Here is a 25,175-nt window from a genome sequence, read left to right on the forward strand (position 1 = left end):
TAGTTGAAGGAAATAACTTGTTTAATTATCTTCTCCAATTACACTTCATTAATAAGTTTGACTTTTTTTTTTAATTTTTAATTAGCGATTTTTCGGCCACCACGTAGGGATAGCTATAGTGAGCTGTACATTTGCGTACTTATCAGTTTTCAGCATTTCAGCTTCCAGAGACTCCTTTATCCGCATCAAGCCCAAACCTCGAATACCTTGAGCGGCTTTTAGGACACCCACCTAGAAGACAGAATGAAAATTAGAGTAATGTCGATATATTAATTAAATAATTACTGTTCAAAATGTTATGAGAAGTAACCATACAAACTGAAGAGAGGCCTTAGAGAGAATATCTCATATACAAATTGTAATCTAAAAGATGGTTACAAAATCACAAGCAAGATCAAGTCATTCTCTTATGCGTGATTCGTGTTGTACTTTGTTAACCTTTGAATCCTTTTCGTTTAACACGGAGGCATCACTTCCAGGCTTGAATCCTTGAAGAACTTCGCTGAATTTTAGCGGCATAAATCGCTTACGCACGATGCCTAAAACAGTCACATTACAGTGGACTGTTAGGTTTTTGTTCGAAGTACCATTACCGACAGTTATGGGCATAGAATAGTGGAACAAGTATTCACTATGGCTACTTTTCCTTGTTTCGTGAATTCGTCACCTCAATCACTACCTGTATGGTACGCCCTGGCAGTAAGCTCTTGGCCGATGTAGCATCCCTTTTCAAAAGATATAGCTTTGAGGTAATCGCCATTGGATTCTAACGGTATCGCTTTACCGAGGCCGAGCTCGCTGATGCCTTCAGGAACACCGAGTCGGTAGCGTAGTTCGCAGTAGACATCTGCAGTTTTAGCATTTGCGGGCGATTTTTCTGAAAATCCGTCAGGCAGCAGCATGGTATTTTTTTAATGAATTGTATCCAGGCAATCTTGGAATAAAGTAATGTGCTTTAATCGCGGGTAAGTAGAGGTATAAGCTATTAGTCACATACGTGCGATGCAATGGATAACAGCAGAAATATTTAAAGGTCAACACTAGAAAACCTCTCGTTTTGTACAGAATCAATACGAAACACGGTGACAAAACATGCGAAATGTTGTATTCGTCTCCAAATTTCAAGCGAATTTATACTCAAATTCTTACCCAGCACAACTTTATGACCCAGTTGGGGTAAGCGGGGATCGATATCTTGTACAACTGCCGCGCTTTGGGCGTCCGATGCCACACAGGCTACCAGAGATGAGCTCGCAATATCAACCGGACGGCGAAGCTTGTAAAAATTCAGAACCTGTTCAATTAAACGTAGAGTTTTTTTCAGCTTTATACTCTAAATTAAACTAAGAAATGTAAACGTTCGTTTTTCATTTACTCTTCTCGTAATAGATACGTAAAGTTAAACTGATTTGAAAGAATAAAATACCTTAATTAGTGACTGTTCCGCTGACCTATCGACCTCAAGAAGGACATCGTTGTCATTGAGCTTGTACAGGAAAAGATCAAACAGAACTCTTCCTTGGCTATTTAATAAATACGAATAGATGACCTGAAATCAATTAGCTGATATAAATAAACATTCTCGATGGCTAAACTCTTTCTAAATTTTCTAAGTAACTGTAAGATACATCGACACGTATAGAAAGTGAGAAAAAGAAAAAAATTGCTAAAAGCCCAGAATCTGGCAGATTGTTTAGCTAACGTTTAGATAGGTAATTGCCAATGCAGCTAAATTATTTTCTATCAAGCGTTCATCATTACTCTAAAACAAATTTTTATATTGTGCATTGCTGAAACGTTAATATTATAATCACATATATATGCAGTTTGTTATGAAAACCTGTGAAGGAAACGGTAACCGAGTGTGTAAAAGAAAATACGAACCGGGTTTGTAGTGTTAATCTCATTCGTAAGAAGAGCATTGAGGAGCGGTAATGTACCAGTTCCGCGAAGGCGAACTAGGCTTTTTGCCAAAACACTAATTCCTTCGAAATACATCTATTCAAAATTCAAATGAAACTAAGGCGATTTTAGTACCACCTTGCCACTTGTTACATATTTGAAGTTTGCCACTTAGCACAGAGGACATGCTACTATATAAATACTTCCCGTTCTATCGATGATTTCATTAAGGGTGTGAAAAATGTTTAAACGGTAGCCGACAGATTGACTTAGGCTAATCGCTTCTACAACACTGTAGCCCGAATAATTTCTACGTATTAAGTTAAACGTCAGAAAGTAGCGTCATTTTTGTTCAGAGTTATAAAACTACATAATTTTTGTTACAAAGTTAAACTACAAAAGCAAATTACTGCTGCATCAGCTTCCGGGTGTGTTTAAGTTTAGTGTTACTTGTTTCAAGTGGAACTATATGTTCCTGCTATAGTAATACTGTAATTTCTATTCTAAATTGTAAAAAATATTGAGCCTCGCATATATGGAATCTCTATTATGCGTACTTATTCAGTGGCAAAATAGTTAGGCAATGAGGTGTTTCTGGTTAGTCGCTCTTCATTCATTCGATGTTATTACCGCAGCTGACCGATCGACGTTAGCCATAGAAGCTTCATTGTCACCAACCATGATCTGGTATAGGCATGTTGAGAATATACTTGACGCATCAAACCATCTTAAGTTGCCAATCGGTCACGATCTTCTAATCTGAAGTTAAGTGGAGCACTAGCTGAAAATAGTCTTTCGTAGTAGACCGTGTTCCACAGTTCCATTTTTGGGGCGAATCAACTAAGCGAACTTTCTATGCGCACGCTGGTGAACCTCGTTTTGAACAAAAGTGAGCTCAAATGTTTGGTTGTCCTGCGCGAAAAATATGACTTAAACCAACATTCAGCAATTTTTTATGAACCTTTTTTTATCTAGTTTAATAAAAATGAGCGTATTGGGCAGAATTGTTCAATACTACTCGACCAAGACAAATATAAAAATCGAAGAAAGTAAATAAAAATATATTGCAACGAATTGTTTTCAAACTTCGTGTTTGATGTAATAAAGACACTTTTGTAATGTGCCTGTAAACCTTTCATTTATTCAAGAGTCTAACTTAATCGGAGTGAGTAAACTTTGAGTGTTCGAGAAGACCAAATCAAAGCTAAATATTTAGTCAGCTACCGTATTCGGGTCACTGAGTAGCTGTCAACATTCGTAGAGAAAATAATCACTGTCATAAGTAATGTGTGTTTTTGTTGAAGTCTGAACGGGAAAAAAGATAATTTTTCTTTCTAAGATCTTTTTAAGACCGTTCTTTATTAATACACTTACTAGCTCAGCTTGTTTTTGTATCTCTTCCTTACAGCGTTAAAATGTTCAGTCGGATAACATTGGCAATTATCAAACCGGACGTCTGTGCGTGTCCTCCAAAATTGGCTCGAATCAGGGAGCTTATTAATGAAAATGGCTTTAAGGTACTTGCGGAACAGTACCGCAGGTACACGATAAAGGTTGGTTACTTTATTAATTCTTTACGAAATCTGTAAAAATAGATTAATCGAATAAATATGATATCTAGAAGTATTTCTTTATATAAATATTGTGACGCGCATGTATATCGATAGGATACAAGCTACCACTTAAGACCATTGTTGTAATTTGAATCATAATAATATCTAGTAGATATAGGCCATCATAATTGATTTACAGCTGATTTATGTTCATTCTAACTTTACTAAAAAATAACTTTTTTATGTAGTCAATGTAGGTTATGATGTTCTTTGACAGCATTTAAATGCCTGCAGTCAAAGGTTAGCACCTCTTTTGTGGTAATCAAATCCTTAATGTTTAGTAATCGTCGATAAATGAAAGCGTATTTAATAGAAAACTTGTTTTTTCAACGGAAAAGGCTTGCAAATTACTAGAACGAATCAAAAGTTAGTTTGGAAGGCTTGAGGACAGTTTAATTAAAAAGGAACGCATATATGGTATTAGGGTGGCGTGTAATACGTTTTGGGCTCAATAATTAGGAAATGGAAACATTTTACGAAGAGCACGCCGGAAAATTTTTTTTCAACCGATTGACAACGTATATGTCGTCAGGACCAGTTCTCGTGTGGATACTTCATCAAGGCGAAACAACAATTCCCAACTGGAGAGCCCTTCTTGGACCTACAAAGGTAGCTTTACACTTATTTACCCATAGGTAGTACATGTGTGGTGACCCTCGAAAGTTGTATTCGCGAGTTCCAGAGCCATGTCTGGCGTATTGTTTTTAATAGAGCTGCCCAAAAAAATCCCTCTGGTCAAACGCTTTATGAACACATTGTCCCCAATGCAAATAAAAAAAACCTTATGCCTTAAAGATTGAATGAAAAAAAAGAACTAGAAACTGATGATCATCTCTTCTATCAAATTTAGCTTTTATTATAACCTGATGCATTTTATCGAAGACTTGCTGACCTTGTAACGACGTATGTCCAATACGGCTGTGAGCTAAATTACGTACTGTGGTAAAATTTTATTACGGGCTTCATAGGCTAAGCCATAATTGCACGAACATATGCATGTATAATTAGTATGGAACATGCTATTGTTTTGCGTTGTGCTTACCACGAATTAGGTTTTCAAAGCTGTTTTTGAAGATCCCGACAGTTTGCGAGGCCAATTTGGATTGACGGACACTCGAAACGCGGCACACGGATCCAATTCGCCGGACAATGTAAGGCGCGAAGTCCACTTTTTCTTTCCCGATCTCACTGAGGAACGGTTAAGAACATTGCTGTCGGAGGCGTCTTTTTCTTCTAGCTCAAAATAAATCTAATTTTATATGTAATTTTGCAGGTATTTTATTTAAAATTTTATCTATAATGGGTCTACCAGGTATTTTCACTATCAAGTGTTTAGACGAACCCGGTTTTAGAAGCTGGTGTACGTTTTTGCAGGGTGTGTTTTGCTTCTGTGTTTTACTCATTTTTCTCAGATGTGAACTGAAGTGTAACCGTCTTATAAACATTTTAAATAGATTTTTCGTGGTGTGGTCTTTATTTTTTCGCTTATTCGATGATGAGACAGTGATGTGCTTATTTTGAAATCGGCAGCGAGATCAGCTCAGAGACGAATCGCCTACTCATCTGCGTTATTCGTAAAGGTCATTTTATAAAAGGTATGTAACAGGGATTACAGATATCTTTCCAAAGCATCATAGCTTCCTTCAACATAGTACCAAAATAAATACCCCTACCAAGAAGAATAGTCCTAGATAGAGCTCATCAACAACGAGTATTTTAAATCGTGATTGATTCCTGTATGCTTCATTTACCAAGTTCATATTTTTACGCATGGCGACCTTCATGCAAACCAGAAAAATAGTCTCAGCACCTTTTTGCATAGCCGCTTGACTTAACTTCCTAGGTTAAGTGGCTGGTCAATCAGATAGTAGGTTAGAGGTAGGCAGAATAGAATACGTACATGTTGTTGTGAAATACGTAGTGTGTGGTCCTGCCGTCATATTCGATTCTTTTTATTGCATGAATATTGTATTATCTAATAAATACATAACTTTTGTCTTATTTACTAAGAATTACTTACTGCTTACTTCTCGAGCAATTCGTAAATAACCTTCTGTGTTGCTTATAAATTGTTCCCTCTAGAAACTAAGGTACCGAGCCGGTAAAGATTCAAATGGATTAGTTAAACTACATTTTGGAAATGAATTGAAACTTTCACATTTCTGCCAAAAAGGGTGTCTGTCCTTCATTTCAATAGAATTAAACGTGTAATGCTCTCTGCTTTTTAAACCACTGTTCGCGGCTGCTTTTTACTACTTAGGCTGTAAATTTCAGATCGAAGAGATATTGAATATTTGTAATTTTTTCCTACAAAAAAAAACTTTTAATAAAACAGCGGCACAAAATATACTTCGGTCACTTTGACCTCATGTTTATCATGAACATATTTTTGAATAGATATCTTTTTAAAAAGCTCTCAAGTCTATCATTATCGCCGTAATATTGTGAGCAGTAAGGTTAAACTGTGCCCGTTAAGACCACATCATAGTGATAACTGTATATCTGCCGATCATGATTTGCATTCAATATGAAGTTACAGAAAGAAAAATGTATGTCATTTGGTTTTGCTTCAATAGTTAGCTATGCGTATTTTTGTTAGAAGGAATGGGTTTTGCATGAATCGTTGAATTCGATTGTTTCTATCTAGAGTTTAGCAAAAAATGTAGATTTTATGTACTTTTGTTTTTTTATTCTGCTTTAGTGAATATAATGCCTCGTTAGACCTAGTGTTACCTCCAATTACTGTGATTTCCTAAGCTGAGTGTATATTCAACCGATCCCATCATGGGTATTCTAACTGGTAAACTTCACCTCCGATAGATAGGTACTACGAAGTAGATAATTCGCTGGTTACGAATGTACAAGTAAGAAAGCGTTCTAGAAGTCGAACAGCGTAGCGATGGGCAAAAGATCTGACGTGCTTCAGAATTTCCTTGGCGGACCTCCTTCGACTTTAATACGTGTTTTATTAGTGGTACGTGATTCACTGCTCACACTCATCAATATCTTGCCACTAACGACTCTAGGAGCATACGCCTACATCACATTTAAACAAAAACAAGGAACCAACATACCTTCGCGGCCATCTTTAATTGCGACAGATTTGCTTAGACCCTGACTGTAACACGGTAACAACATGATATCTAAATGGAGATATGTGCTTATCCTAATCATTCACGCTGGTGCTTTTTGTTAAGGATATCTTGGTACCCTATTTTATCGACCGTCTACATCTCTTTTGAGAAATCTGAGTGCCAATCTACAGGCTTTCAACGATAACGCACTGACAGTTAGTAGAAATTGCGTACCTTTCAGTTTTTTGCACATACTTGAGCCTGTGAGCCGTTCTGACTGTCTTGGCCACACCTCAGTTGTCGGCTTAACATGCTCACGCAAATTAGGGATCGATTTTTTTGGATCTTTAGCCTATCAGACCACTGTCCTGTTGTTTCTTACTCCGTTATACACTGCTACTATAAATGCGGGTTCTCCTTTTGCTATACGCTATATAGCCTGCTGTACTTAGTACCTATTAGACAACGTAACATCCTTAAGCTTGTGTTGTGTTTTTCAACTTCATGCTATGCGTTCAGCATTTTATCGTATTGCTAAAAAGCATTTTGTTTTTCAAACCCTTCCTCAAAAAGCTGCGTATTATCATTTATACTATAAGGCTGTCATACCGAAGTTAAAATATTTTTCGTCGACCTCAAAGGGATTTAGGGATTCTCGGTACTTTGTTAGTACTAAACTCGCAGTGACTGAGTGGCACTGGGTGCCATTCATATCTTTTCTTGTACCACCGATTCGACAGTCCACATCAGCCTGAACGAAGTGAGTAACGCTTTCACTTTTTGTCCTTCGCCACTACTCTATTCCGTGTAAACCTTACGCGTCCTAATATAGTCCCTGACCCGCGTCCTTTTCTCCCGACTATGTCGTTTAATTCCCATTTTTCTTCGCGCTGGTCTTCGAAGCGATAAGAAAAGAGTTACACCGTTCACAGGAAAAACTATTGGGCATTTACCATTGTGTCGTATTATCCTAATCTTACACATTGACTTTATCCCCAAGAAAAACAATTTAGCGAATAAATAACACGCTCGTAATTAAACATTTTTATTTTTCCTCAAAACATTGTTTTTACCTCTCTTGTTACCTGCTTAATAAGATATTATTCACGACATGTTGATGTTGCTTCTGAATTTCCAAATTGTACCAAATGCCTTCGAGAGGCATAAGTCCCTTGTCGCTAGCCTTTGCCATATAGTTCAGTCAAGACCAGCAGCCAAAGAGTGCGCGGATTTTAGCAGCGTATCTGGCAATAACTGGAGCGTACGAGTCAGAGCAAGTGGAAATGAACGATGAAGTAACAACGGCGTACCTGGCCACAGTGGGAGTGCGCAAGTCGGCACAGATGGTGATAGTCGACGAGGCTACAACGGGGTGGCAGCAGCGTAATAGACAATTGAGGCCGATAGCCACGAAAGCGACGAACTTCAGTTTTATCAATTGTTCTATGTTGGTTTTTTGATAGCAGAAAAAAAAAGAGCTGTGTGATTATTCAATTCGTTGAAGCTGGATTGAGAAAAGAAATCGACACTGGTAGCCTAATTGACCTTTTCTCTGGCACGTTTTCTGAGACCGTTGTTTAATTTGTTGCTGCTACTACTGCAACCGCTGCATTTACTGTTAGTATTTGTTTGTATTCGTCGTATTTACTGGTCCTGGGGAGTATTGCGAATTCCTTACACTTTTCGGGCGCCCATCATCTATCTGCGCATCAATGAATAATAGTACGAAATTCGTAGCCTGTTGATTCTTTAAAACATCGCCAGTTAGTGGTCTGAAAGTTAGATGACTTTTGATTAGCGCAATCAGGAAATATGGTCTACCTATCTAGGACTTTGACACTTTGACGAGGATGTTTTTTTTTTTATGACCGGGTATTCAGGCCTCTAATACGGGTAAACTGCGGGAAAATTTACTAACATTCAGGCCTCACTCATGTTTGTGATATAAAACGCCCCAGGAGCAGGTTGACAAAAGTTGAGGCCACAGGTTACTTTGTTCTTTCAGATAACATATTGCCATGATGAATTTGATCAACACAAGTGATTGTTGCTTATTCATTACACAGACGAATTTCAAGTACGATTGTAGCCTAAACAACTTCACGGTGGGGATACGGCAGTCTAGGTACCTTACCTAAGCAGAAGCCAAGGAGATACCAACGAAGTCATTTTTCGTTACCAAGTTACCGGTCATTATACCAAACAACACTCATATCAGTGATGATGCAAAAATAGTAGTTAATTTTAAATTAGTACGATTTTAAAAAATTGGTTACATATGTACATATTCAGTTCCGTTTGTATATTTTATCGATGACTCCGTGCTCTATTGAATTCCAAGGGTCATTGTGAGCTTCGAACTAAAAGCCTAAATCGAGAAAAATTTTTATAGCTAATTCGAGCTCAAATAGTGCAAGGTACCTTGGATGATAATTCGATTCTGTCCTTAGCAAGAATGTGCGTGACCTTCGTTTTAAGGCCAGCTTACAGTCAAATATAAAAATAAGTCCCAATGTCACGTTTGGATCTCTGGCGGTGTTTGATTCATCTTATCGCATGCTCTAAATTTCCAGGTACCAACAAAATTCGTTATGGGTTTAGAGTTTGATTGTGTAAACGAAGTAAGTAAACAACTAAAACTATTGTTATTATTTCTTACTTACAATATGTGTCACAATTCTTTGAGGTTGTGAAAAAAAATTAAAAATCAAAATATACGCCATCTTCAGTCCTAAACTACCATGTTTATTACGTGGGTTATCTGTCAGTTCTTTTTGAGATAGACACTTCATTAATTAGCTTAAATGAATACTAATAATCGTCCTTGAGGTCAAGCCTTTCTGACTCCACAACATATGACATCAGATTGGCTCTCAATAAAACAGTTTGTGACGAAGTTCGCTGGGAAGTTTTCCGCGTTTCCGTGGTTATATGCACCCTTTATTTCGGCATCGACCCAGTGTCGTGGTGGAATTTATCTATAAAAGCACAACAATAAATCGAAAAAGTTGGTGAAAATCTTCGAATTACAATATGAGGTAAAAACGCATGGAACGACAACTGTGCGAGAGCCATCGTCATTACCGTATTGTTTACACCATTTAATAGTCTTTTCCAACTTGTTCCTGCTGAATTTTCTGGCTATTAATCCCATCATTATCAATAACTGTGATTCACATAGAAATTTTATGTAGCGGCAGGACCTACTCTTTGAGCAACTCAACACATAAGCGTGTAAAACATTTCTATGTGTCATCCTACAATAATGCATAAGATAATGTATATGTATTACTTTAGTTCACAAACACACAGATAGGTTCTGGGCTAACGCGTGAACATGATTAGTGGTGTTAGCCCTGACGAGAATTATGCGAGTTGAGAAAAATATATATTGTTGTAACGTCCTGGTTTTGACTAGGACTAATATTGAACACCTTGTTTTCTTTGTGAGGTAGTTCACCTGCAGATAACATATTTCGCCGTCGGGGATAGGAACCGGGGGGAACCCAAGAACACAGACCACTGAACAGTTCTGATAGCGAAATGGCGTAGCATCCAGGTCGCGAATGCTGATATCGGGGAAAGCAGACTTGCAAGCCTTAACCTACATTAAAGATATTATACTTCATTACATCTCATGCTCGTTAGTAGCATCGTTAGTAGCAAACGAGGAGAGAAGTAATTGAGGAGATAACCTTAGTCAACGAAATTCCAAAAAGGATTTTTGTAATCAACCTTGCCACTATATGGTTCGCGCTATAGCACGTACATTTTGTTCTAGCTCCCTAAACAGCCGTGCGCCGTTCGATTAATTGCTGGGAGTTACTATTATGTAATAGTACATCGTGGCAGGCGCGTAATACAGGTCGTCGAGATGTCCTTTTTTTCAGTTTTAACCTTAAAAAGAAACTGTGGTCCAATTCTTTCCTAATTGTACGCATAAATGTGAACCTACTATAATCCTGTATTTGCTTCTCTCCTCCAATATTAAAAACAAATGAAACCGATTTAAATTTGGAATAGGGTTTTATAGCTGGTTTAATTTGTTGGTTCCAATTATAAGATGTCCATGCAAAGACTATCCAGTTATAATGTTTAGACCTAGTAAGAACCGCTGCGAGAGATGGCTCAGTAGTAACGTTACCGTTGATTACGTTGACAGAGTGGACTCCGCACAAAATCTTGCTACAGAATAAGAAAAATGTTTGGGGTGTGCTTTCTGGGATGTGCATCTACCTGGATCATACCTACGTTAAATTAGATCATATGAACCTAGTTCAATATATGTCAAGAGGTTTCGGTATTTTGTGGTTTAAATTTAATGTACTAAACGACAATTACTGAGCAAAAATATGGCTTTAAATTCGTGAAAGTGCAGTAAACTTACGAGTGTATTTCGGAATTCTAAACCGAGGTTAGGGTTCGGTGTACCGGGCTGTCCTAATATTATAGGAGGCATTTTTACATCATTCGGGATTGCTGATGTATCCAGCGCGATGATGTTACTTGAAGGTTTAGCTTGATAAACGAACGTATCCCTCGGCGCAGCGCTTACCAATTTAGCGGCAAGACGATAAGATGATGGCAAATAGCTGCCATTTTCAAATGCGCTAGGAAACTGTGTTGTTATTGTTGCGTGAAAATCCATTGGCTCGAAATTAGATTGTTCTTCAGTTGTTCGCGCACCCGTGGCAAGAAATACACCCGAAACGTTTAAAACTCTTTCGATCATTTTTACAGTGTATGATGTAGGGCCAGTTGCTAGCCAAGTCGGCAGCTCAATACAGGCGAACAGTTGAGATCTTGGAGTTCCAGCTAAATCAGCGATGAAAAACATCGGTATTTTATATTATATAAAATTTAACTCTAGCCGATACTATCTGGTGACGGGAGAAGAATTTTGCGAACTTCTTCAAGAAGAAAATTAACGTTGTCGCTACGATGGAACGATGTTTGAAAAAAGGAACTAGGCTTGCGTTTTTAGTTTTTCCGAATGATGCCTGTTTCTACTAAGTATGTAAACTATACTTAATGTACTTACATATATATATTCAAAGACAGTGAAATGATGTCCGCTTGTTGCTTTGTATGCTTGTACTTACCGGTAGATGTTGTCACAAACGACGCCAGGATGAAGGCGACGGTGTGCTTCATCGCAGCTTTAAGATGAAGCATAGTTTCGTTTTGATGCGACACAAACGGGTCTCCTTCCGTAAATTTACCCGGGAAACTGTGTTTTGATTTTATCCTATAGGTTACTGAAATGGGTAGATTGCGACCTCCTTACATATGCTCGGTCTTTTTTGTGCATTTCAAAGGCCCTACTAGGGTACAAAGTTTTTCAAATAATAACGCTACGCTCTCCTTCAATGCACATTAATACATACTATATAGATAATTGAGACTGAATTGACTACTTCAGTATACATTCAAGTTCAAATTTGCGTATAGTTTGAATTGGACGAACAAAGCTTATTATCCAAAGTATCTAAATGTTTGGAGAGCAATAGAAAAAGTAACTAAGCTAACGAAACAATAGATAAGAATAGGTAAAATAGTTGACCGTACCCACTCCACAATCGCACAGATTGTTTTAGTGAACAGAGCATCCCATACTTTATAACAGTCGTGAGTATTAGTACTAAGCCATATCACGAATCCACCTTTTAACGACGGTTAGAGACATACGTGACTTGAGTTCACCTAAAGTAGCGTCGTGATAATAACAATAAGACGTTAACGGTTATTAGATCATTTTTTATCTCATACAAGTCATGTGCGGTTTGAACAAGAGCGCAATTTCTCGAGCGCAAACTAGCGGCTAAAACGATAGGAACTTAAAATAGACGGATGCTAAATCTTACTTTAGTTTATATATATAGAGGAACTTTGTTTATTTTGCCATAATAAGTACAAGTTAAAAGTTTTTCGCTATTTCCGATGGATCTGCAACTACATTTCGATGACTCGCCTTGTCCTATTTGTTCGATCTTTTAACATAATTTACTTGAATAGTGGATTATGCTAAACCTACGAATGTTTTTGCTCGCTCAGTTCCAAAACGCACGGTCCATTAGTAAAGCTATGGCACCGGAAAACTAATGTCTAAGATGACAGTTTCTAAGCTAACATATGATAACACTCATCGTGATCGTGCTCGGGCGAGGTCTAACAGGGTATTATAATGATTAGCGCTTTTTGAGCAATTTAAGTCGGGCTTCTGTTAGTACCTCTCGGTAGAACGGGCTCTCTACGATAAGCAAGAACCTTTTTAACCTTTCATTTATTTCACTGTCTCTTTTGTCAAGAGAGTTTTACGAATGCATTGCATTACTGTTAGTCGTTGGAAAATAAAATCGGAAAAAAAAAACGAAAACATAGACCGCCCATACAGGCTAAACCTTATTCCTGGAAAGAACGACAGGATTTTGACGACCAGCACGTCACGGTTTGCCGTATTATCTGAATGATGACTTACGCGAAAATACTTGCTTGCAGTACGTGTGCAACGTGATCGCATACACACACAGACACTTGTACAAAGATACGAAGTTACTTTTCGTTTCAAATATAAGTTCAGCAGAAGTATATGTCGGCTTGCAATAGGCTCAGTAGATGGCCTAGCATAAAAATGCCAAATCGGAAAAAATGCTCCCTAAATAGTCAAGTCAGCAATGAAGTCTGCGCTTTACGGCTCACATCGTCCTTAAGCGCATTATTGCACTACTACGAGCTAGTCGTTTGCTTTCGACCGGAAGTAACGTGCGAGCCATACTATCGCGATGTTAATTAGAATAAGTTCAATGATCGTCAATAGCTATTACGCGTTATACTTGTATTTTTATTAATATTTTTATTTATATATATTAATATTATATTTGATACTGTAGCGTGTCTCTGTAAATATAGCTCAACGTCCCATCATCATATGGGCGACAGAAATGGGGCTAAAAAATGTTCTTGACTTTCAGTCATGGAAGTTCCCTTCTATGCGTATATCGGTATTGCTCAAATAACGTTTTTTTCCCTCTTATATAAGCTATATAACTTTTCGCTTCGAGCTGTTATACGATCAAGTTTGTACCTCGTAAGCGTAAAGCGAAAAGAGGTTACTGGAACAAACTCACTGAGAGTTAACAATAAACACTCGGTAAGAAGTTTCATGTGAAATGTACCGCTTGTTGCAGAAGACGGTTTCATTGATTTCACTACTAAGCCGGAACTAGCTTCCTTTTGAAACACATTTTTTTTTAACTTTCGGTGACATTGATGGCGGTAGTACTCAAAGCAGCTCTACTGAATGGTTTGGATTTGAGTAGCGACGTTCAAACAAGCTGACGAAACAGAACACATCGATCTGATTCTTTTTTACTTGGCCAAAGTTACTCTCGCTGTAGAAAACGTCGGAGAAGCCGCCACAAGAATCCGTCATGTGGCTACGTGTTTGATGTTGTCATCACAACACTTCTGTCCCATTCTAACTTCTGTAGTAGTAATTATGTTTTTCCTAACTTAATCACACCTATCGTGTGACTATGTATCAGGCATACCTACAACGACGTTGTAACAACGATGCATTATAAGGTCGAACGAAACTGTAGACTACATTCAGGCCAGTTTGACATGTTAGATAAAGCATTCCGATAAATTTCACAATTAAATGTTGCTGGACAGTAACTCAGCTCGTGCACGTGCGTAAATATGTTTCACAACGAAATTGCACGATACGCCAAATCTGTCACGTGCAATTCCGAATGCAAGAACCATGTACGAGCAAGCTAGTTATTATTTATGTCACAGGCACGTATTTAGTTTTTTAATTGTTAGGGCTTTCCTTATTGTCTTATTCCTACGTTGTGAGGTAACGTTTGCAGTTAGATAGCATCCCTATAGCCCGCGATCTTCCATGAGAGTAAATGATCAAACTCGTTAATTGAAAGATCGACTAACATTACGGGTCCAAGGTGTATTGTTTACTGGTCTGTATATAGAAGTGATTTTAGTAGAATGTGCGTGGCGGTCTTCACTACGCTTTCTGTGTGGCCTTGAACAGTATTTGGGTGGAGCTTCCGTAGTGCCGACTCTGGTCATTCGTCTATTATATAATTGCTGCAATTGTCTTCAACGGACGCATAGTTCGGAAGAGCCCCAGTCACACATACAGAAACAAATACTCAGCCGCTTTCTATATAAACACATCCTATCGGACCACTTTCGGTGGCACGGTACCTTAGACTGATCCCCGAGCCTTCGCATGGGGAGTTTCCAGCTAAGCTGCCGACGCAATAAGCTGTTTGTATATTTTCATTTGCTAGAAGTGAAGTGCGTTTTTCCTTGTTCTAGGAATGATTTTCAGGCGAAAGTGGAAAGTGCTGATCATCGATACTCAATACATATCGGTAGGGGACTACTTAAAGCCGTCATGAATAGATTTTGCCTCGGCTACGTTACATCGTCCGAGCTCTTTCGCACAATCAGAATTATGATTGTTGCTTCAAATGGAACTTGATTTGCCAGTCAGTACACCCGCTTCTACAATAATTGTCATGTTTTATTCTTTATGCTGCTTTTACTTGTTTGCCACTATAGGGAAGGTTGCTGCGCTGCAGAAAAACATGCCTCATGCGTTCGGATGTATTCGAAAATGCGGGTTGATGAGTTATAAGCTCTACGTACAAAAAATCTAGCTACGTCTAGAGCATAATTAGATTCCAGATCGCATTAAGCGGCCGCAATGGCCTTTTTTATTGTAAAGCAATGCAGCTGGTGATGTTGATTGATACGGCTGAAACAAGTTAGGCGGGGCGGAGGGGGGAGGGGGGGGGGCATTCGTGATAAACTGTACTATACAAAAGCAATAGTATGGTTTCTAAGAATAGTGTACTTTTATTCATCATTGATCATTTTTTTTGCTATGCCCGTGAAATATTTGCCCTAGACAATGAGAACACCCGCTCTTGTTAGATATATTTTTATAATAATGGTACATTAGTTGCGTGCTAAATACATGGCTTGCACGGTAAATAGTCAGAAATGCCAAAAGAACCCTCCAGCGTTTGTATTATTCAAAGCGCTGTAAGTGTCTAAAAACCTTCTCATGGGCGAAACGTGTTATGGCAAATGGCCTCTCATCACTAACAAAAACACGGAAAGCCAATAGCATTTTTTACATTTTCTGGGCCGACTGATGTATAATCTCGTAGGCGAATCGAGGCGTGACCCAATTTGTCGGTTGCTCATACTTATGTGGCAAAACTTTTCCAGTTTAGTGTCAATGAAGAAGCAATACATCCCTCGAAAGCGTACATTGGGTCTCGCTCGAAATATGTTATGACGTTTGCTTTAAATGGACAAAATCTTTAATTTAGATAAGGACGCTTTTGCGGAAGCTCGATATCGTAGCAGAGGTACGCAAAGCCTTGCCGGTTGGCTTGAACGTTGGTCGCTTGTCGCGACGAGTTGAAGATCAACATAAACTTCACACTAACGAAAGCTTCTATCCGTACAATACCAAGTAGTCGCTTATAGGATGATGATGATGCTATTGTTGTTGAATTCACTCTGTATGTATTACATAAATGCGGTAAACTGGCCAAAAATCCATAATGACACTTGATTCAGCTTCACTGATATCGCATGACGTGGGTGTAACTATACAGCAGGTATCTGAGCTATTGGTTGGGCAAGTATGTTCAGTTGACTGCCCCAACGATAGATGTGCACTCGCTTAACTTCTTTCCGCAGTATCTTTAATCGCACGTTGAGGAACATGTACATCAGGGGTGAAGCCAGGCGCATACGGCGCCAACGAAAATGGATTAGATGTTCCATATTGCTCTGTAGGAAAGTCGAACTCGAAAGGCTTGCCGGAAATTACGCATTCGCCATTCCTGCAGCGACCTGGAGTGCCTACAAAATTTCTCTGGTGGAAGAACGAACATGTAAGTGATCAACATATTGCAAAAAAACGGGTGGGCGTTCCGTAAATGCAACGTTCTACACCGTTGTTGTGCTGATTAATGTAATTCGCTTGCGTGACGATTTGTACTTAACAGACAAACACTTCATTACGTAATATATAAAACATGATATTCTGCTATTTTCTGAACGTTTAGTTGAATGTCTAATTGTGTTACTCACCTGCTGATAACACATTCCGCCTTCGGGTATATCAACTGGGGGAGATCCGTAAACGCAAAGAACGGAACAGTTCCGGTGGCGAAAAGGCGTAGCGTGAGGACTGCGACTGAGAATGTCGGAGTAGACTGATTTGCATGCGTCTATCTATGAGACAGATAGACAACAAATTCAAACCTAATAAATATGATAAACGCCATTTTCATCGTTTTGTTTACAATTTATTCAAGTTCGACTAGTGAGGAATCGATCACCTCACTTGAAATTAGTTTATACCGCACTCCTCATTTCGATAACACAGATTTGTTTTTTTATCACATATGACTCATCTTGTTCACAGTTTTGCCAAATGTAACAAAAACAGGTTGTCTACAAAGGATACTTACAAGCGTTCTTTGGAATAGCGATTCAAGATCTCCGAGTCCAATCGGTCTATGTAGCAAAATACCAGTATCTGAAGGCGGACTCAGATCAGAGACACCCTGTACAGTTCGGGGAGTTAAGGAGTTGTTTAGAAGTGCTCGTCGACCTTCCCGTTTCCGTTCTGTAGGCTTAATCGGAGGACGGGGCCAGTCTCTCTGAAATGCCGGCTGAACGTCGACGCTGGGAATTTTAGATGTAGTCAATGGGCGAACCTCGTTAGGGCTCCGATTTTGCAGATTCTCTATACGATGAGGCCTGGTTATTTGGGTGGTGAGGAATGCCCCTGACGTGTTAAGCGCCTGTTCAATTTTGAGCAGAGATTCCGGTGTGACATCATTTGCATCGGCAGGCATCTCAACGCAGACGAAAACTGGACGTCGTGGGGTTTCTCCCCAGGCTGAGGAACAAGGATGTCACAGCGCCAATTTGATTTTTCGTAATTTTATTGATGTATAGAGAGCCTCTTACATTTGATATGCGCCTCATGAGCTTCTAAGCACAAAACAATAATAATAAACAGGAGAGTACCTCACAGTCAACATATCTACTGTTGCTGATTGCTACGTCCGTGTGAACGATATCTGTTATCCTTCGAAAGGTGACAATACTGTTTATATTTTGCTTGGATTTGCGCCAAAAAAGAATTAGGAGTAAGTAATAAAATAAATGCGTTAGGAACAGTCAAAGGGCATTCGTTATGCATGCACTAACGATATATTCCGGATTAGAAGACGCCAGCGAGCAGGAGTCGGACTGTTCCATAGGTCGAGAGTGCATATGAGTTAAACGCGTATGTGTATATCTATAATACTGGAAAAGCTAATATATTCTCTAAGAAATTGAGGCCGGTAATCAATCATACAAGCCAACCATATGGTGTTTATGTAGGCGTCTAGGATGGTAATATATCGTGTAGGCTGGCATAAAATCTACGAATTTTTGCGATACGCGTTCATGATTATTTATATCCATTCAAGCATATACTATGTACGCTGACAATGATCAATACGCGTTGGAAAATACGCTCAGGTTCCAGATTGTATGGAAAAAGTGCACTAAAGCTTCTAAAAATCGCAGAGAGAAAATTAAATCGTTCAACGTACATTGACGAACCTGCTCTTCTGAATCGATCACATGTTTTCAATAGAGTATACTTTGCATAAAAAGCTATTAAACGATACTTGTATCGAGTGTTGAAACATTATCTGTAAGATCGATCATTGAGCATCTGGAGATTAACTTCAATATTCGAATGCTGGCTACTGGGCATAAGTAGAAGATCCATTGCGTGCGCATTATCCGCGTCAAATCAAATCTATGGGATACGCTACCCTGTATTTGAACGTGAAACCGTGGAACGTTTGAGAAAAGTCTAGGACGCGGTCTATCTTGGACCATGCATGGTTAAGGACGCCGCTGGCTATGTGATTCAATCTATATATTAGTGAAGTAAAGGAACGGGAACCTTTATCGGGACCGCTTAGTAGAGAACCTAAAAGTGCACTGAGAAAAAGATACGAATTTAAAGGAGTGTCGGCAAGAGCAACTCTATCCCTCCCCAGGTTTCGAAGTATCTGAAGTGATGTTTTCAAACAGTTCCAGGCCTCAGAGGGACCCACAAAGAGAGATAGCGGCTTAGTGGGTATTATCTCACTCTGCATCATCCGAACAAGGTTTCGTTTATTTGTGCGCAGGTGAGAGAGTCCCACGCTCAAGACCCATCTAATGGACTATAAAGGGAAATAACTACAGGTGTTCCGGTCTCGTTTTGTTCAATTGGACCATTATATCTCGGGAAGGAGCTGGCCGATAGCAAGCAAAATCTTCTAACGTAGCAATTATAATTTAGAGATTATTTCAGCGTGATGTTCTGGATCAATATCAAACGCTTCAAAGTATAGTTCTATCAGTGGATATACCTTAATTGTAAAATTAAGTAAATCAACTTAGTGCTCGTCAGTGAATGCAAGCGCGACAAATACAAGAGGTTAAAGTAACTTCCATTGCTCTGCTTATCTAAGATTGGCCTACTAATCGCTGGTGATAATCGAAGAACACCGCCGTTAATTCGTCACCTTATATGTCCTTTATCTACTTACCGATAGAAAGTAGGATCGGAGCGAAGATGAGGGCGAGAATTTTGGGGTCCTTCATGACTGATGGGCGATTGTACGTGACTACCAGCGCCTGAATATAGATTGATACATTGAAAAGGGAATTGCGACAGTCCGGCGAAATGTTGTCAGTAATTAACAGAACAGCTCATTTTTGCGAGAGTTCCGTTATAATAATAAAAATATTGAAGTTTTCTTGGAGTCTGGATGGCAATTAAAATGACTAAAAATTAGGCTAAAAATAGAAAACGTTCTATATTCTATCTATTTCAAATGCAATCACAGATAGATCATTTTTAATTGAGTTTTTCAGTAAGCGATCATCTGTTGCATCATACGTAGCGAAGTATTTGAATATTGGTACACTTATCGATGCGTCATGTGGAAAGGCGATAATGAACAAGGCGTACATGTCAAATAGAGATAAAAATAAGACAATGGTCCATGGTTAGGTTTTTCGCTAATCAAACAGATAGATAAAAATACGCATGTTTATTTCTCTAATTGAGTACTGTATGCAGCACGAAATATGTATGAGCTTATTTAAAATTAAGGACACATTAGGCTTTGTTTTTTTTTCAACAATAGGAAACGTTGCAAAGATTCGACTAATCGGTGCGTATGGTTCTATGATCTATTTTATTTTCTGGTCGTCGTTTGGGTAGATACATTTGAGCCTATTCCCAAGGAGTCATGTATTGTTCTAGACACGAAAACGAAATTTTACATATAAAAGGCTGCCGAGTCATCAAAGTTTTGACGATTAGAGGGGCAGCCTAAAGATCAGCAATTACTTCTATAAAGGACAGCATGGTTTTAAATCAATGAACGACTTAGTCTTTGTGCCTGCCGCAGTTCGTTTGTACTGGTTGAGACATGTACAAATAGATCGTCCTTTTTTTTTTGAGTTATATACGAACGACTATATATCGACACATTAATTACCCCCATACATTATCAACTTTACCTTCGATTAGAGTTTATTAACAAATCGGTTCTATCTCTTCAGCATATATCGTCACTGTTAGTATAGCAGAGGGACAGCTTGGACTTTTTTTTCGCAAGACTTACCTGCGGAGAAGAGTAATACGTGCGCCAATTCAATTCAGTACCACAATGCTTTGCAGTAGGCAGAAACTCGAAAAACACAAAACCTAACAGCGGACTGACCAAAATGAAACTGGCCCATTCGAAATCTGCATGAGTCGATAACAAAGGAAGTAGAAGATAAATCGCTGTACCGTCCTCGGGTAAATTTCAGCCCAAACAACCGTGCCGTAGCGTCGAAATAGGTGAGGAGTCATACAGAAACCGATTTAAAACGAACGCTCTTTGCCGGTATCGGCCGACTTTCGCGACTCCTATTGAGATCATCTTACGTAGTTACTAATCGCGGAATTTTACCGAAATGATAATAGTCATGTTCCTCATAAAAGCATTATCATCAAAATTAACAAAAACAACCGCTCGAAAAAACAGGAAAGAAACTCGATCAGTGTTGTGCCCACATTCTCTCTCCCCGAAAACAATCTAAAGCTACGTGTTGTCATAGCATTGATTCCAAGCGTTAACTTCACTAGTACAAAGTTGGCAGCAATGAGGAATAACACCGGTGGAGTATTCTAGTTTAGTGATGATACGAAACGCGCAGTCATAATAATAGGCCAGAGCGACGAATCTAATACCATTATATAGTATTTGAATGGTAATTGACAATAATTTTCGTCATGCGTTTGTTTTTACGCCCGTTCTAACATTGCGGACAAACAGATTTTGGTGGGATGCGCTGCGGAGTTGCTATTTCTAGCAATCTATTTGACAGTCACTCTTTACCCTATTGCGGTGTTTTTCTTGCTTAGTCCATGTGAAGCAACGCGTTATGCATAAGTGTAAACCACATTTCAAGTGACACCTCGTGAGGTTTCGAATACTATAATAAAGAATAAATTTATTTACTAACATCAATCCCATAAGTTTAAAGTTTAAAAGGAGCACATTTAATTATAACAGGTACTTACATAATTATACGAACAGGACATCGTTGAAGTAGTACGTCCGATAAGGCTGTTTTTTTTTTTTAAAAAAAAATAGATCCATAACAATGGCCTTAGTATGCGTACCGCATCAATATAGTACAAGCTTATGTGCTTGCGTAGTATTATGTGCAAATTACACTGCTAAAAAGTGCTTCCTTAAAACGAACGTTTTGATTGTATTTAGGTCGAGGGGAACGATGGCAATACTCGTAGGACCGGATATAGGATATTATTATTTAATTACAACATCAAACGGGGTTTGCAAATGGGTCAAGCTCAGTATTGTTGCCCAACGCAGGGACGGGAGTGAACCACAGTTGTCTTAACGAACTACCTGAGTGTAATGTAGATACAAACTCCCCAGGACAGTGGACTAAATGGAACTAGTAATTCGCACCATAATTAATAATAATAAGTGATTATCATGAGATAAATACGAATTTGGTACTTACATCTATACAGGATGAATCAGTTTCGTCAGCCCGTCAGATGGGTGGACAGCAAAATTGTCTTTCTTTCTATTATTTTTTCTGTTTGTCCCTGTATTCATTCAGCAATCCGTAGAAACCAATTTTGATCGGTACTATTGGGGGTTCGATTGGCAAGAGCGCTTCCACGCTGAGAAAAACTCCTGGAACTCGGCCATTTTCACAAATTCAAGGTCCTTCATATGCAGTAATGTGTTCGTCCCTCGATGCCGTATCTTCGTTGCTCTTAATTGGATATTTAGATGGATGAGACAATTTTCGTACAATACGACATCCTGTGGCACATACGCACATCTCATCATTTGGCTAGTGTGTTGCGTATTATTTGGCGCCTGAATGTCCAGAAGAGTCCTTCGCCTGCTTATTCTTCATTTGAAGGAGTCGATGGCCGGGTGACTGACATAGATCTACTCATTTGTTCTGATGCTTTAGAAACGGCTCAAGTCCGTTGTCTCTATCGGAGAATGCGCATTATTTTCTGTTGTTTCTGATGTTGTCTTGTTTTTTTTGGTAAGCGCGACTTTGCGTTTTAGACCGAGTTCACAGCTATGCAGTAGCCGAGAGATACTAGAAACATATGACGACAAAGCTTGATTTACCCTCGCTTTAGTCCGGAGGGCCAAAACTGCCAAGACGACGGACTCGTATTGTGCAGGCGAGGGTCAACGTCACTGAAGGCCGTGAAAGTCGAAGAAGTGAATGTGGATTTTGTGTTTCTCCACAGTGCCGAAGAGCAGCTCCCAATGTCTTATTAAGCGATCCGTAGCGATTATACAGCGTTTATGGCTTCGCCAATCGTATAAAAAGGTTGGTATCCAAACCCATCGCGTCGCAGAGTTGTTCTCAGCATCTATCAATAAACAACCATGTTGAAGTTCGCCGCTTTTGCTGCCCTTGTGGCTATCGTCCACGGTGGAACTCTTTTGTCGGCTCCGATCGCCGCCCCGGTTGTTCACTACACTGCTGCCGCTCCCGTTGTAACCTCATCGGCCATTACCACCCGCGCTGACTCGTACGCCCCCGTCGTTGCCCCGATCGCCCACTACGCGGCTACCCCCGTCGTTGCTTCGTCGGCCATAACCGCCCGCATTGACGGCTACACTGTCGCCCATTCCCCGATCGCCCATTATGCCGTTCCTGTAGCCAGTCCCTTATAGATACTCTATAGCGCTAAGTGTAGCACCCATAGATACAACAAGCACGGAACATGACAGCTGAACAGTGTGGCTCTGCTGTCCCATTTCGGAAGGGAAAAGCTGAGCGACGTTGTGAAGTTGGCGGGTGACCTGTTATAGGGGCGCTCTGCAGAAATTTTGTCGCAGCTAATGAAATAAATATGAAGTTGTTTGTAATAGTAAAATGTACGGCCGTATGTCATTACATCGATATAACATGCTTAGCTCGTAGTGAGGCTATAAATATTTTGGTATAAAGGTGTAAACAAGTTTTTGCCGAAAAATGAATACAAAGCTAACCTTTTTATTTTTCGACCTGTCACTGAAAAGTAATGGTGCTTCGCCTAATCTAAACAAGGCATAAAGATGTCCTATTAAAAAAAACATAGCTTATCTAGGCAGGAAAGCGGGATCATACCAACTATATTGCTAACCACTAATATTGCTGTTTGTATTTAAGACAGATTTGTCTTTCGCTGCTCAACTAAATATTTTAGGTCTGTATTTAGGTCTATGGCGCAGTAGATTTAAGAATGCTTTTCTAATGCTAACATAACGTCATAGTGAATACAGAACACCTTCTAGGAGACTATTGTTTCTTTATAGGTAGTAAATAAACAAACAAAATTTTCGGATGACTGGTATGAGAAAGCTTATGCAACGAAATACGCATTTAGCTTATCCTTCTGTATGGGCCGAATACACATAGACAAGATAAGATGATATTGAACAAACTGATACCTAATCTTAATGTGCCTAGAAGGTTTCTGGCCTAATTGACAAAACGACGTCCAATATTGGGCAGTAACAGATCAATGAGATTCGCATCTTTTTTTCTGACGATGCCAGCGGCTCATAAAGCTAAATGTTTACCAGTTGCTTCAGAAACGAAATCATTATAATAAGCGTCCCGTGTTTTTCGGTCTGCAAAACTATTAGCCCTCATTTCTGCCTTCAGTATTGATCTCTCATATCTAAACCTATACGAATGTACGTCACTTGTACAAATCATCTCCAGTAAAGATGTTTGCCATTTCCTTTATTTTTGTGCATCTTCCCGCCTTGTTCTCGCCACTGCTGTCACCCTACTGGCCTCATATTCTCCGCGTTTTCCTTTTGCTACTTTCTGCGGTGACGCACGTAGGAGCGATCGCAACATTTGATATACTCTCGGCCACACACGTAATCTATTTCTTTCGTTCCTTGCTTTGTATATCCGCGTTAGAAGGACCTCACCGTCGTGGCTCTATCTCATTGTCTGTGTACGCATGCCTTTTACTCTTTCCTTCCTACTTGGCAAATGCAACAACCCCAACCGCGCCTCGCTAGGCTACGTTGGGGTCCGGCGGCTTCACCCCTTTCCGTCGTACAATGACCTATTGTGACACAGAGGCATTTTCACAATGGTAATAGGTGGCGCCTCCCTCAACAGCAGCAACGCGTATAAGGCTACGTACGTATAACGGAGTGTGGCATAGCTACAGCAGTCGAGTTTTATAGGGAATGATTGCGTAGGCGTCAGTCATTCAGTCACAGCCACTATCGCGATCAGCGTCGCTATCGGCGACGCTGTCGCTGGTCCTTCTGGCTTCTTCTTTTCTCCTGTTTCGTTTTGATGACACTTCCCCCTGTTGACCAGCTAGCGGCAGCGAAAGCAAGCAAAACAACAACCACATACAGCTTCTCGCATGGTTTGTTGGTTAATCGCTTGCTTATTCGATATTTGCAGAGTAAATGACATGAGCGTAGCAGTCTGCTTTTTTGGTTCGCTGACGATGTTGATGCTGATGACGTCTACTGGTATATCGCTACCCTTTGTTCGAGGTTTTTCTAGTTGCTACCATAGACGCCTGTGCGCTGACCAGCAGAGTCCGCTCAAGCTGTTAACCCACGGCAAACCAATGAACAAATGAATGAACGAACTAAGCAGGCAGTGCCTTTCTACAGTCAATCTGGTCTGGTCCAGTCGGCTTTCATTCCTCGCCTCCAGCGCACTACCTCAGTACCACAGTCCTTGTTCCACATTCAACGAAGCCGGACGTCTCTCGTTTCTGCTGTGACGGCTGTTCTTCTTTGTCCTACGGCATGCAACTAGACGCGTGCGTCCACCCACATCCATAGAGAGACCACAACGCAGACCACTCGAACAATCTCACTACAGTCTTGACGCTGACGCGTTTCGCAACAATCGTACTTGATGCGACAACTGCCGT

The 25,175-nt window shown here is 39.7% G+C and overlaps 4 protein-coding genes across 11 annotated transcripts; 1 reads left to right on the forward strand and 3 right to left on the reverse strand.

Moving 5' to 3' along the window:
- LOC111250795 (iron-sulfur cluster assembly factor IBA57, mitochondrial) lies at positions 1-2,575 on the reverse strand. 3 transcript variants are annotated; one of them, XM_022806556.2, is made up of 7 exons: positions 2,460-2,575; positions 1,885-2,019; positions 1,427-1,549; positions 1,150-1,294; positions 680-877; positions 439-539; positions 1-231 (listed from the first exon to the last, which is right to left on the reverse strand). In XM_022806556.2, the coding sequence occupies exons 2-7, from the start codon at positions 1,996-1,998 to the stop codon at positions 82-84; spliced, it is 831 nt and encodes a 276-aa protein (XP_022662291.1). In that variant the 5' UTR covers positions 1,999-2,019; positions 2,460-2,575; the 3' UTR covers positions 1-81. The 3 variants fall into 3 exon arrangements, with proteins under 3 accessions (XP_022662291.1, XP_022662292.1, XP_022662293.1); XM_022806557.2 differs by having other exon boundaries at positions 1,885-1,998; positions 2,460-2,569; XM_022806558.2 differs by lacking the exon at positions 2,460-2,575 and having other exon boundaries at positions 1,150-1,276; positions 1,885-2,306.
- Positions 2,576-2,655: 80 nt separating this feature from the next.
- nmdyn-D6 (nucleoside diphosphate kinase 6) lies at positions 2,656-4,780 on the forward strand. 5 transcript variants are annotated; one of them, XM_022806562.2, is made up of 4 exons: positions 2,656-2,791; positions 3,311-3,455; positions 3,975-4,124; positions 4,568-4,780. In XM_022806562.2, exons 2-4 carry the CDS (start codon positions 3,318-3,320, stop codon positions 4,760-4,762), a joined length of 483 nt encoding a protein of 160 aa, XP_022662297.1. In that variant the 5' UTR covers positions 2,656-2,791; positions 3,311-3,317; the 3' UTR covers positions 4,763-4,780. The 5 variants fall into 5 exon arrangements, with proteins under 5 accessions (XP_022662297.1, XP_022662295.1, XP_086845450.1 ...); XM_022806560.2 differs by lacking the exon at positions 2,656-2,791 and adding an exon at positions 2,798-3,067; XM_086989324.1 differs by lacking the exon at positions 2,656-2,791 and adding an exon at positions 2,798-3,067 and having other exon boundaries at positions 4,048-4,124.
- A 4,524-nt stretch (positions 4,781-9,304) lies between these two features.
- On the reverse strand, positions 9,305-13,261 carry LOC111250796 (uncharacterized). Its single transcript, XM_022806559.2, has 5 exons — positions 12,158-13,261; positions 11,692-11,847; positions 10,977-11,404; positions 10,050-10,193; positions 9,305-9,567 (listed from the first exon to the last, which is right to left on the reverse strand). The coding sequence occupies exons 2-5, from the start codon at positions 11,762-11,764 to the stop codon at positions 9,517-9,519; spliced, it is 696 nt and encodes a 231-aa protein (XP_022662294.1). The 5' UTR covers positions 11,765-11,847; positions 12,158-13,261; the 3' UTR covers positions 9,305-9,516.
- A 2,285-nt stretch (positions 13,262-15,546) lies between these two features.
- On the reverse strand, positions 15,547-22,276 carry LOC111250798 (uncharacterized). Of its 2 annotated transcripts, none has more exons than XM_086989321.1 (5): positions 21,752-22,276; positions 19,249-19,336; positions 17,113-17,546; positions 16,730-16,873; positions 15,547-16,511 (listed from the first exon to the last, which is right to left on the reverse strand). In XM_086989321.1, exons 2-5 carry the CDS (start codon positions 19,301-19,303, stop codon positions 16,317-16,319), a joined length of 828 nt encoding a protein of 275 aa, XP_086845447.1. In that variant the 5' UTR covers positions 19,304-19,336; positions 21,752-22,276; the 3' UTR covers positions 15,547-16,316. The 2 variants fall into 2 exon arrangements, with proteins under 2 accessions (XP_086845447.1, XP_022662298.1); XM_022806563.2 differs by lacking the exon at positions 21,752-22,276 and adding an exon at positions 20,335-20,544.
- Between the last annotated feature and the right edge of the window lie 2,899 nt (positions 22,277-25,175).

The sequence above is a fragment of the Varroa destructor genome, unplaced genomic scaffold (assembly GCF_002443255.2).
Source record: "Varroa destructor unplaced genomic scaffold, Vdes_3.0 BEIS01000005.1, whole genome shotgun sequence".
In the NCBI taxonomy this organism is placed as follows: Eukaryota; Metazoa; Arthropoda; class Arachnida; order Mesostigmata; family Varroidae; genus Varroa; species Varroa destructor.

What these genes read in the sequence shown, in the direction of transcription:
- LOC111250795 (XM_022806556.2), bottom strand. Translation starts at nt 1,998, where the DNA reads ATGTATTTCGAAGGAATTAGTGTTTTGGCAAAAAGCCTAGTTCGCCTT. An exon ending in AGATTAACACTACAAACCCG is followed by an intron (nt 1,550 to 1,884) that starts GTTCGTATTTTC and finishes AATTGATTTCAG; the next exon opens with GTCATCTATTCGTATTTATT. An exon ending in TGCCAGGGCGTACCATACAG is followed by an intron (nt 540 to 679) that starts GTAGTGATTGAG and finishes TGACTGTTTTAG; the next exon opens with GCATCGTGCGTAAGCGATTT.
- nmdyn-D6 (XM_022806562.2), top strand. Translation starts at nt 3,318, where the DNA reads ATGTTCAGTCGGATAACATTGGCAATTATCAAACCGGACGTCTGTGCG. An exon ending in ACCGCAGGTACACGATAAAG is followed by an intron (nt 3,456 to 3,974) that starts GTTGGTTACTTT and finishes CTCAATAATTAG; the next exon opens with GAAATGGAAACATTTTACGA. An exon ending in CCCTTCTTGGACCTACAAAG is followed by an intron (nt 4,125 to 4,567) that starts GTAGCTTTACAC and finishes ACCACGAATTAG; the next exon opens with GTTTTCAAAGCTGTTTTTGA.
- LOC111250796 (XM_022806559.2), bottom strand. Translation starts at nt 11,764, where the DNA reads ATGCTTCATCTTAAAGCTGCGATGAAGCACACCGTCGCCTTCATCCTG. An exon ending in TAGAATTCCGAAATACACTC is followed by an intron (nt 10,194 to 10,976) that starts GTAAGTTTACTG and finishes TCTTTAATGTAG; the next exon opens with GTTAAGGCTTGCAAGTCTGC. An exon ending in GCGAAATATGTTATCTGCAG is followed by an intron (nt 9,568 to 10,049) that starts GTGAACTACCTC and finishes GTGCTTTTATAG; the next exon opens with ATAAATTCCACCACGACACT.
- LOC111250798 (XM_086989321.1), bottom strand. Translation starts at nt 19,303, where the DNA reads ATGAAGGACCCCAAAATTCTCGCCCTCATCTTCGCTCCGATCCTACTT. An exon ending in TCCGATCCTACTTTCTATCG is followed by an intron (nt 17,547 to 19,248) that starts GTAAGTAGATAA and finishes CTTGTTCCTCAG; the next exon opens with CCTGGGGAGAAACCCCACGA. An exon ending in GCGGAATGTGTTATCAGCAG is followed by an intron (nt 16,512 to 16,729) that starts GTGAGTAACACA and finishes TTCTTCCACCAG; the next exon opens with AGAAATTTTGTAGGCACTCC.